The sequence below is a fragment of the Rousettus aegyptiacus genome, unplaced genomic scaffold (genome assembly GCF_014176215.1).
Source record: "Rousettus aegyptiacus isolate mRouAeg1 unplaced genomic scaffold, mRouAeg1.p scaffold_m13_p_2, whole genome shotgun sequence".
NCBI lineage: Eukaryota > Metazoa > Chordata > Mammalia > Chiroptera > Pteropodidae > Rousettus > Rousettus aegyptiacus.
In genome coordinates, this window is record NW_023416295.1 from 141,526,251 (window position 1) to 141,538,921 (window position 12,671).

Consider the following 12,671-nt stretch of genomic DNA (forward strand, 5'->3'; position numbering starts at 1 on the left):
CCTAGGAGGATATAGAAATACCTGGAGCAAAGTGGTAACGTGTAAATTGGGATGATCCCTTCTGAGTAATTAATAGCTGTCATTTCTGGAAGACTTATTGATTAAATTACAGAGTTTAAAAGGTTATTTTTAGGTCAAAGTAGATATTTCTAGAGTTATCACTGAAAACCAAACAATCCTATGGACTAAATGATAATTGCCTTTTCCCCCCTCATCCTTTTAATTAGGAGAATTTGTATCTCCTATCTGTTTGCCAGGGAAAGACGATAAAATAAATGCACTTTCCAAATGTATCACTGCTGAATGGGGACTAACTGAACCACATCATGAGTATATTTACTACCTCTTCCAAGATTAGACTCCAAACATATACATGCAAAGTCCAAGTATACTGTCTACTCATTTACAATTTTCTGTATTTTTAACTAAGAATGATAATAGAAAAAGTCTTTTTCATAATAGATCTAAGGGTGACAGCTTGAGTTTTAGGCCATCATATTATTGATGTTAGTTCATTAATACTAGGTCATTGATACTTGTAAAAACTTGTGCTGGTGAATATCTAGGGATTTTATAATCTAATAAGTATTCATGTATTCCATTTATATATAATTACTCCCCAAATGCACTGTGAACATATACAAACAATTTTGTTTTTACGACAATATAGATACCACAACTATGAAAGCCCATACTTGAAGATATGAGCCTATTCCCAAAGATATGACATATTTTCTGAAATGATAGGCTGGTATAAATGGTAAATAGGTGAAAAGATTATGTGAAAATAACCAGTCCATATAAAGATCAAACCCATGACTTTGGTCTCACTTCCACTGTATTCCACAAATGAATTAATGATTTACAAATATCCAGTAAACTAAAGACTGTCCTAAAGACAAAAGACTCCACATAAAATGTTTTGTTTTTGTTCTTTCTGTGCCACTGTGGAGTAATATCAGTTTTTTACAAATCACCTAAAAACAGCAGTACAGTGCTGAGAGGAGAGAATGAGTGGGATTTAATCCTTGGAGTCTGTCAATAATATTGGGCTGTTTTTGGTTTATCCTTTAAAAGCATTTGCTTAGGTTGTATGTGTTTTCATTCTTTTTCTACTAGAAGACAACTTTTCTAAAATTGTGCAGCAGACAAAGGTATCACTGATCAGTAGTACATCTAGTCGAAGCTACTAGGGACTAGATATTAAAAATACTGATATATGTGGAGGCGCCGCAGGATCATCCTCATGCAGGGTAATTCAAGGATTTCATTGATTAGTGAAGCATTGTATTCTTCTCGGTGTGTCTCATGAATGGGTGTTTGCTGACCATAAAGAGGTATAAATGTATGGTAGTTTTAAAATGAAAAGTTAGAATAAGTACATTGTTAAGTTGATGTGCTGTGTTAATTTGATACTTGAAGTAGACTCAATTCTCAGAAGAAATTGCTCATTCATTTGCTTGATTAAACTATGAAATTAATGATATTCAACTGTTTTTAACCTAAGAAAATGGTAATTTCTTATAGTTTGACTTCATAGATGAATTAGGTATTTTTAGTAGCACTGAAAATATAGTTTTTGTGTAACTCAAAACTATCTTCAGTCATTATATTTAGCACATCCTTGAAACTTTCTGCATGACACAGTATATTGTTAGCACTGAACAAATTTATCTCAAAGTAGCTGCTCTTTGAAAATGTATATTTTGATCTGATTCAGATACCTGTAACATCAGCCAGCTAGCTACCTCAGTCTGGTTTCCTATGCTGGTGTGAGCAGAAATCAGAGATGAGTGAATGACTTATACACTGTGTGATCATCCCCTGCAGGTAGGGTTAGCTTTAGCCATGAATCATGGAGCCAGAACTCTTTCTGCCAGTTGCAGGGAGATTCTGGAGAACCACTGTAGTGCATCCAGTCTGGGCAGTTCAAGTTCATTGGTATTGTGAGCTGAGGAAGCAGTAACTGCCATCCTACCTCACCAATGGTCTTCACTAGAATTTCAGCCTACAGGAACTGGATCACATATATCTCTGGAGGAGAAGCATGATCACCGGGAAAGAGCAGGGGGAATTGTATTATAAATGAGAAAGGAAATACATAACAGTATATCTGAAAAATTAGTCTCTCGTTAGTGCTAAAAAACTCAATGTCACTTCCCCCAACGCTTGTATTGAGGAGCTTGGATGTGGTGTTACATACATTCAATATTAAACATCGGTCACAGAAAGTTAATGTTTCATGCCTCTTGAGAACTTATAATTGAAATATCATTAAGTTTCTATCTATTTTACCATGTATATGTCATATTTAAATACCATCATATACTTTTACCATTTTTCTAGTTTGGTAAACATTGGAAAATATGAAGGGAAATGTTATTCAATCCATATAATTCTTAGTTTTACGCACAAAGAACAAACAGTGCTCTGAGCCCAGTTAGAAATGGAAGGGCCTTGTAAGTTTTACAATTTCAATGAGCAATAGACATTTAAAACATTATTTATCAGGCTTATCACTAGATTTTTTAATTTTTAGATAAAATTTTAGGATATTTTAGTTGTTCACAAAACAATTTATCTACTCAGTTTTCCAATATCCCCTCCCCCCACTCTAAGCTGTAGCCAAGAATTAGGGCACAAGTAACTGTGATGTTAACCGCTACACTATGCTTGTTCTTAAAAATTTGACGGAGGTAGAAATAAATCAACTTAAAGTTGATTTAAAGTTTTTGGACTAACCCTGACATGAAAGTGTTGAAATTACACCAGTGGAAACTCTTATACCTGCTCATTTTCTAGGATGGTTTCAATTTAGTGAAATTTAATATTTCAATAAACATTAATTCACTAAGTAAAACTATGTGATTTGCTCCTCTCAAGGGCAGTTCAGTGTTGTGGTCAAGATTTCTCTGCCTCTCCCAGCTGACTTTGAATCACTTAACTGCCAGTTGATTCAATTTCCTTATTTATTAAACAGGTAAATAATGGTATCTTACATGGTTGGTTGTAAAGATTAAATGAGATAAGGCAAGTAAAGCATATACATAAAACAGTGCTTACTAGAAAAAACAGCGCCTCTAGTCGTCATTATACCTTTGCAAGACTTTTGGTCAATTAGAAAATTAAAATTTCGATGTTTGGGAAATGTAACAGTTGTGCTTACTCTCAGGTAGTTCCCATTTAACCCTTCTTCCCCAAGTCCCCTCCATTACCTCTTATACTATGAAGAGTAAAGAACTGATAAATGAAGTATTGATTTTTCTCAGCAAATATTTGAGTGCACGTAAGTATTGGCAACATAAAGGTGAGGAAGACAAATGTGCTTTCTTATGGAGTTTACTATGAGGAAGACAAAACATTGAACAAATAAAAGCGTTACCTATGTCAGGAAAAGGAAGTTTATTCTCAACGGTAGAAAATGAAAAGGCAAAGACAAGGCACAAAACGTGGTGCAGAGTTTGGATAAGTGAAATGCATTAGGGTTGCAAATGATAATTCCAGCTCGCAAGTTTCTCAGTAATGACGTACGATATGAGTTGGGATTTGTTCTGTGGTGGTCTTTAAGTATTAGTCAAAGAAAGCAATCTATCCCTTCCCGGAGAAGCTGATTCCTCACTGGCCGTTAGGTTACACCTAAAATAAATCCTAACTTCTGTTCAATTTAGTCCCGCCCCCTTTATCTTGACCACGCCTCTTGATTCACAAAGCACTTCGTCAGCAAAGGGCATATCGCGAGAACTCTACGTTGTTTCCACTGACATATTCAGTAGTGGTAGTCACTTTTGTTCTCGCGATATTTCCTGGTAAACGGGAGCCCGGGCGGCCCGGGCTTCTGTGAAACATGGCGGTCGGCTGGGACCGAAACAGAAGGTAAGATATTGAAACCGTGCCGGGTATTGTTCCTTCGGTGGTTCCAGGACACTTCAGGCCATGAATGTGGTTAAGGGGAGATGCCATGGGGTTGGCTCCCTGTCTTTATCACGCTCGTCTAGAGAGCGGGCCGGACCGGGGAGCCGCTCCACCTCCCCCGGGGGCGTTACTGGCAGGACCCTGGGCAGCGCTGCTCCTGATAGCTCCAGTCTCCGTTTTCCGGTTTCTCTGCTCTATCTAGCAACTTAAAGGAGTTTGGGTGCTTCCCCCGATAGCTGCTGACCCTGAAGCATTGCTTCTCACAATGCCTGGTGCCCCTGTGGCTCCTCCTGTTTGCAGGAGAGGAGGGTCCGGTGTTGTGAAGACCATCCGGATTGTGTCTCAATACTCCCGGGTGTCTGGCTCCCCACCACCATTCAGAAAAATACTAAATTCTTGGCAGCAAGTTGCTCTCTCTTTTAAGGAAAGACTGAGGTCTTGGCCTCGCTTGGAAGGAGAGTTTCGCATGCCGCTTGAGAAAATGTTAAAGGGGCAGGGCGGGGTGAGCTGTTACAGGAGAGACAGGTCCGAGTGTCACTACCTTTCTTAAACCCTCAAGGGTTAAGAAACCCTTGAAAGGTAACTTGTCAACTAGTGGTAGACATTAGCCTTGGGTAAAGGTAGGATATAGAGTTGAAAGGTCATGGTTTGAGAAAACACGTTTAAGTAACTTTTTAAATTTAGGATTTAGTGCCCTGGAAACAATGCAAAGTTACATATCCGTTAAAATGTTGCAAGACTGGAAGCAGTTAAAGATAGAGTTAAAAACGATTTATTCATTTGTTTGAAGTTGTACTTAAGTATTTCAAGTAATTGCCTTGCCTGATACATTGAACTCTAGTTAGTACACAGTCATTAAAAAGGAACGAGTCAGGCGTGTTCACTGAAGAATTCAGGACCTGTGCTAGTTTATTTAATTGGATAATTGATATTTTTAAGTTGATGCAGTTATTCCAGTTAGGGGAAAAACATGAGAAAAAAATTTCACTTGGGAGGGGAAGAGGTTTTTTTTGAGAATAAACTTTACTACACTACTGAGTATTATGATGGCTCAAGGGTACAAATCATAAAATACATAAAGCTTGAAAGATCTCTAAAAGGAAGTCAGACCTAGTCTGGATAACAACAACAAAAGATTAGAAAAAAATAGATTTATTTACTTGGGGGTTAGTGATTTAATTGGAAAAAATAGTGAAACATTTTTAATAGAAGTTATTTTTAGGCAGCCTATTCCTGCTACTAAACCTGTTTAACAGATTTTCAGTATTCTGATTCAGTTTCTTAAATGTCATGATGGGCAAATTAACCTGTTTGTGCCTTAGTTTCTTTATCTGCAAAATGAGAATAATAATAAAGCCTAATTCATAAGATGATTGGTGAGGGTTAAGTGAGTTAAAATAATGAAAGCACTTAGAACAATGCCTGTCATTCAGTTAGCATTCATTATATGTTAGCTCTTGTTACTTTTTAATTTTTGGTTTCTATCTTTTGTGGTTACTCACAAAATGTTGCCTTGGTACTTAGTTAAAATACTGACTGAAGAAGACATTTTTTTAAATTATTTTTTTCTGATCCCTAAATTAATTAACCCCTCTTCATTTTATAGGGTTAAAATGTCTTTAAACTCTGTCTTCCATTTACTTGCTTTTTAAAGCTATTATCCTCTCTAAGATACAAATTCCTCCTTTCTACTATTCCATACAGTCTTACCGCAATCTAGGTCAGTTCTGCCTTAGGTGCCTTGTTAACCCATTCTCCTTACATTTTTTTTTTTTTTTTTTTTTTTTTAGGTGAGGCAGCCCTTGGTTGACCTCACAGATTGCAAGGACCTTGTCAGCTTACGATCCCTTATTATATTTTATTTTTTACGCCTACAGCACCTGGTTTTTCTAGGTGGTCTCCCATCCAGGTATTAACTAGGCCCAACCCTACTTAGCTTCTAAGATCAGACGAGATGGGGCTTGTTCAAGGTAGCATGGCCATAGACCCATTCTCCTTACTTTTGAGGACATTAATTTTATTGTAAATTTAATTCACGTGTGCCTGACCTTTCCCTCACACTTTCTTTATACCTCTTTACTTCAGTTTTGTATCCTCTTATTGAGTAGTTGCTATAGTCAAGCCATTCTTTGAGGATTACTTTCGTCCTTGCTTCACATTGCTACTAGGCACTTACAAATTGTTGTATTGTCAACACTCCACAGTGTCTTCCCTTAATTTTATTCTATCAATCTGTCATCCTCAATCTATTCATATTATTACTAATTTCACATATTTCCACTTTCCTCAAAGACTTTAATATAATTCTCAAATATCCTACAAATCTGCACATTTCTTTCGAAAATTAGAAACACATTTATCAAATGACTCATTTTTATCTTGAATAAAAATGAGGTAGTCATTTTGACCCTCTCCCTCTTTTTAAAATAAAATAATAATAGAGGATTCTGAGAAATTGAGGATCTTTCCTAAATTTGTCACACAGCTAATAAGTGCCCATATGGTAACCCAAATTTTTCTGATCACAAAACTTAATATGTATATGTTTTACTTAGCTTCCAAGCAAACCTTTTAATTACTTAGAAGGTCATTAGACTTGCTTGAATTATGGTAAACAATTTTAAAAACATAACATTTAACTTGTACAAATTCTGCAATATAATTAAGTCATTTAAAATTAAAGATGAGTTATAGTTTTGCTTTTTTGCCTCTGAAGTTCAGTGATAACTGAACCTGGATAATATTTTTTCTATCACTTTTCATGTTTTTATTAAAGCCTCGTATTAGTTTTAAAGAGCTACTGTAACAAATTACTATAAACTACATAGTGTAAAAAATAGAAATTTATTCTCTTACAGTTCTGGAGGCTTGCATACTGAAATTAAGGTGTTAGTAATGCCATGCCCTCTTTGATGGCTCTAGGAAAGAATCCTTCTTTACCTCTTCTAGCATCTGGGCAATCCTTGGTGCTCCTTGGCTTGTAGTGTATCATACTAATTTCAGCCTCTGTCTTCACATGACATTCTTTCTTGTGTGTCTTCACATGGCTTTCTTAGGAAGGACACCAGTCATTGGATTTTGGACCACCCTAATCCAGTATGATCTTATCTACATCTCCAAAGACCCAAATATTTCCAAATATGGCCCATTCACAGATATCAGGGGTTATGACTTCAATATATCCTTTTGGGGAACACAGTTCAACCCACAACATGGCCATATGTATTAACTAATTAAATATTTCTCATATTGCCAAATATATTTTGAAAATAGAAGTTAGCTCATGGGTCACATGAGATAAATTGTGTCTCCATTTTTGTTTGGAGAAGAATTAAACTTAATCAGACAGACAATTAAAAATGTCATGAATTCTATATTTTAATTTTGGCAAAACATCTTGTAGTCACATTATATTCAAATGGACACAGTGATGAAATATGGGTTGTTTAATGTTACTTAGATTGAGTGTTGACAGTGCGTGTCCTATGTTCCAGCATGAAAGGTGGTTTCTTATTATTCTGTTTTTCAAAGCATTGTGTTAATCTCAACTGTTAGTGACTTCCTGGAGCTTTTTAAAAATTTTATTATATATTTTTTACTATACGTGATAGTTTAGGAGAGAAATCTGAGGAAACAGTTATGGTACTGGAGATTGTCAAAGTATGAAGAGTAGCACCAACCAGTGGGCAAAGGAATCTAGTGCAGTGGCTTCTAAATGTTTAGATTTTGTTGACCAGTACAAAACGTGTATAGAAAAAAAGAGGAAAAAGGGCTGGTTTGGAGGACAGACATAGAATTGCAGGGGTTTGTTTGTTTGTTTTAAAGAAGGATATCCTAAACAAAACAAAAAACCTCTCTGATCCACTTTTATCATTTCATAAGAGAAAATGTATTTTGACACTTTAAAAAAAAGGCATGGAAATTTCAGAATAAAGGACAGATTTTTTAATAGAATAAATTTAACTTAATTCCTATATTGTCCTTGGATTTTTTCATTTAGGTAGACTGGAAAATTTTGTTACAGAATGGCAGTGACTTCTGGAAACCACTGACGTAGGCAATTTCTAAATGCGTCTTTGAAAATGGCTGATTAAACTGGATGGAGAGGCAGATAGAATAGGAATGGCAAAATGGAACTGGATAATTGGGGCGGGGGTCAGGGGGCAGTGAGTCCAAGAGATTGAGAACGATGAAGAGCTGATTCTGACTTAGGCAGTTAAACAGCTGGAAGTATAATAGGGCCTTCTCAGAAAGGAAAATTAGTGTCTTGGATTTTAGAGGTGGAACAATTTTAAAAGTTAAGAGGAGCCAAAACATGGCCTGGCTAGTGTGAGGCTTTTCATAGTATTAAGATGGAGGTCACTGGAGTAGAAGATATGTTAATCTAACATGGTAAAAGGTTTTTCATTGTGAATGAATGCCATAGGATGAGTGTCACAGGGTCCTGAGTTCCAAAGGATGGTGATGGAATGGGGAAGAAGAGAAGCATATTGTGATCCAGATGGATGCTGAAGTCATTAAAGAAATCATATAAATATACCCAGAGGTACATGATGATAAATGGTTCCAAAATGAGAGGCAGTGTACACTGTAGTTTGGAGTATGGACTCTGGAGCCAAGCCGCTTGTGATCAAATCCAGGTTCTACCACCTGCTGTGTGGCCCTGCAAAAATTACTTGACTTTTCTGTGTCTCAGTATCCTTATCTATAAATGAGAATAAAAATGGTATCTACTTCATAGAGTCATTTAGAGGATTAAATGAATTAATATATAAAGTGCTTCAAATAATGACTAGCACATAATATGAAAGGCCATAATTCTGTGTAGTATATGTTTTTATTATGATGATGGCTGTATGAATTGTTAGAGGATTTATAAAACTAGCTGCTTGCCAAATCTTTATGTTAATATATAATTTTTTAAAAAGCATTTATAAAATATGGAAAATTTAGGAAGTAAAATTAACAGTTTTATTCATTTACTCAACAATACTATACCTATTATATGCCAGTCACTGTACTAGGTTCTAGGGATACTATAGGGAACAAAACAGAAAAGTCCTTCTCTTTGTGGATCTTATATTTTTATGTATTTACTTATCTAAGTTTAACAGTTTTGACTGGAAAGCTGTTACCATGGGTGTTTCTGAGGAAAATTCTTTTTTTTTTTCCCCCACGAATATTTACCAAATACCTGCTATGCCAGGCACTAGAGATTAAAAGATAGAGTTAGACAAAGTTCCTATCGTAACAGTACAGTGGAGAAAACAGAAAATTAAACAAGCACTTGGAAAGAGTGTTCTAGGAGCACATACTGTAACTAGTATGTTTGTAATAATAGAAGTTTCCCCTTCCGCCCTCTCAAGAGATGTCTAGACTGAGACTTGAAGAGTAAGTAGGAGCTAACCCAATGTAGAGGTAGAGGAGAGGGAGAAGAGATATTTCTGGCAGAAGAACAATTTGTTTAAGGATGAGAAAGTGATTCAATATGGCTGTAATTGAAACTTTGAGGGACCGGATTTGGAGAGAGGCAAGCAGGACCTAAATTTTGATGGCTTTGTAAACCATGTTAGGATAAAGTCCAGACTTTTCACATATAATGGGAACCTTTACAAGATTTTAAAGAAAAATTTATATGATTAGTTTTATGTATTAGAAAGGTTATTGGTTGTAATATGGAGAGAGAATTAAAAGATTGAAGATTGGAAGTTGTTGAAGCAACGCAGAGGTAGATTGTGACAGTGGGGACCAGGGTCCTAGTAAGAAACTTCTTAGTGGGCCTGAAAAGAGACGACAGATTCGAGAGAAATTTAGGAAGAACTTAATTCTAAGAATGTAACCTGTGTTTTTGGCTTGTGCCTTTGATTATATAGAGTCATCAATAACTAATACAGGGATACGGGAGAAACAGGTTTGGTAGAGTGAAGTATTCACTTTTGGAGTTGAGTCTGAATTGTCTGGGATGACCCTGTGAAAATGTAATAGAAGGCAAGAAACTGTCTGCAGAAGTCTTCGGACTGGTAATAAAGATTTGGGAGGAATCAACATGTAGATGGAAATTGAAGGAATGGGAGATGGCTTGGGGAAAGTGTGGTCGTTGGGTGGAAGGCCTTGTGCAGAATCTGAGAGGAAGAATCTGCAAAGTAAGCTAGAGATCTAAGAGGTGAATGAAAATCAGTGTACTAACACACTTGTGCAAAGCTAAGAGTGTGTTTCAGAAAGAAAAAGGGATGATAAACAGTGTATTTTTTCAGAGTCAAAATTACATAGGACTAAAGGTATCCATTGGATTTAGTACTAAGGAAGTTGTTAATGACCTCGCTGAGAGAGATTTAGTTAAGAGCTGAGCCTGTGGTGAGGAAGTACTCAGAGTAGTTGAGTGGAGACAACTCATTCTTTTAAGTTTGTCTATTGGTGTGCAACCAGAGATCTATAGTTGAGGTTGGACTTAACCTTTAGTAGAGTTTTGTTTTAAAGATAAGAGGATCGAACATAGATAATATTTAAATTAACTTCAGTAGAAAAGAATGAATAGCAATTGAAAGACTGAAGATGGATCAATATTGGTGCAGTTATTACTAAGCAGGTACAGAAAATAAATTTGATTATTCTTTCAGTTGAACAAATTTAGGAAGAAGAATGGCTATTGCTTAACAAACACTCAGAAGCTTAATATACAAATGAGAATACCAGTTTTATAACTGTTCTGGGGATTAAAAAATATCGTGTTTTGTCTACATGTTTTTTTTTTGTTTTCCTTAGGAAAACCGTATACATGAGAAACAAAATTATAATCCGAAGTCGATTTTGTGAGCATGGAATCAGCAAGGAGAGTTAGTTGGATGTTTTTAATGGCAAATGAAATCAACCTATTAATGCATACAACTTCACTTTAGGACAGTAGCTCCCTCATGGACTGACCAGCAGTATTTTTGGTTAGGGCCTGCTCTATTTTTGATAGTGTTCGTGATTGCTGCCAGTTTTTACTTCTCTGTCCTTTTTCTCTAGAATGCCCCTTTTTTGGCCTATTATTTCTAAATTAATTTTACCCATTGGATTTTAGACAGGTCTTTCTGCTTTTTATTCTAGATACATTTTTTTTTCTTTTAAAGGCTTCTGCAACCATTTGATTTATTATATTAAATATTTATTTTATTAATACAGCTTTATTAATACAATTTCTGATAATACTTTGCAGTATCACCTATAGCATTTATGTAAATCAGCTATAAAATTACATAAATATTTGAGAATTCAGTTATTTTTATGGCTTCATAAATTTTTGATGTAGTTGGCATACTGATCAAAAAGAATAGCAAGCAGTCAATTTTTAAATATTTATTGTAAAAATAGATAATTTGGTAAGTCCAGCATTTTATGAAGAAGACAATTAAAATCCTCCAATGATCTACTTTTAACATTTTTCTGTGTAGACTTTCAGTTTGTTTCTTGAATGTCTTTTTCTCTGTCTTCTGTAAAACAAGACTCATATAACCTTCTAGTCTTAATATATTAACATTTTCTTATGTCATTAAATTTTTTTTATAAGAATTTTACTGCTTACATAGGTTAATTTTTAATTCACCATAATTTTTATATTGGGTACTGGTAGTTTGTTTCTATCTTCAATAAAAATAACAATATGAAAAATATTCCTATAATCCAGTTTTATAAACAAATCAGATTATCGCTTTAAGATACATTCCTAAAAAGAACTTAGTCAAAAAGGGAGTGGTGAATATTTATATTCTTGTTAGCAATGTATGACCATGCCTATTGTACTTCATTGTCATTTATTAGTGGGGATGTATTATTTTTATACATTTGTAAATTTAATAGGAGAAAAATTATTTTAACTTTTATATTTAAATATTACAAATGTGATTGACTTCCATTTCACATTTTATTTATTTATTTATTTATTTATTTATTTATTTATTACTGTTTCATGTGATCGTATATATAAATTGCCTTTCCTTAGTACTTTTTGTCAGGGTGAGAGTGGAGAAAAGAGATGTGTGAATAAGTGTTAAGCTTTTTTTTTTCTCAAGGAGGAATGAGAATGTTAAGTTGTTCCAAAGACATTGATTAGTTATCTAAAACTAAAAGAAACCTTTTTAATATTTTTAGAGGATTCATTTATTCATTTTTTATTCTGTAGTATGACTATATAAAAGTAGAAGGTTTTCCTGAAGATGAGGCGACTGAATCGGAAGAAAACCTTAAGTTTGGTTAAAGAGTTGGATGCCTTTCCAAAGGTTCCGGACAGCTATGTAGAGACTTCAGCCAGTGGGGGTACAGGTGAGTGTTAATTCACATTAAAATTTTTTCATTAAGTACAACTTCTGAGTGATCCAGTTTGCAACATACAGAAATGTAACCATGAGAAAGAACTCATTAATGAATTGTGCAGTAATTTTGCAACTGGTCTGTTCCCATGTCACACTGTTTGCTCTAATTTTATTATACATATTCTTTGACATCTAACTCAGTGCAGTATGTGCATTTAACAGTGTTTTTTAAAACATTACTAAACAAATCACTTTAACTGTTTTGCTGTTAAGTTATATATATTATATTAATAAGGTTATTATATATAAATACAATTGAACTTGGAAGAAAGTATTTAATAATATGAAACTGCCTCGGTACTATTTGGCTAAGAATAAATCAGTTTAAACATTATAATAAAAATACTAAATTTCATATTACTGGAGACTTTGGAACCAGACTGTCTCAATTTAAATCTTACCTCTTCT

General features: G+C 34.7%; 1 protein-coding gene across 1 annotated transcript in view; it reads left to right on the forward strand.

Annotated features, from left to right (window-relative positions):
• Positions 1 to 3,746: 3,746 nt before the first annotated feature.
• The window catches only part of ERGIC2 (ERGIC and golgi 2), a 39,960-nt gene continuing 31,035 nt past the window's right edge, over positions 3,747 to 12,671 (forward strand). The window contains exons 1-2 of the mRNA XM_016152028.2: positions 3,747 to 3,873; positions 12,074 to 12,213. Of these exons, the coding sequence (XP_016007514.1) occupies positions 12,108 to 12,213 (106 nt within the window). The 5' untranslated portion in view covers positions 3,747 to 3,873; positions 12,074 to 12,107. The remainder of the gene's footprint in view (positions 3,874 to 12,073; positions 12,214 to 12,671) is intronic.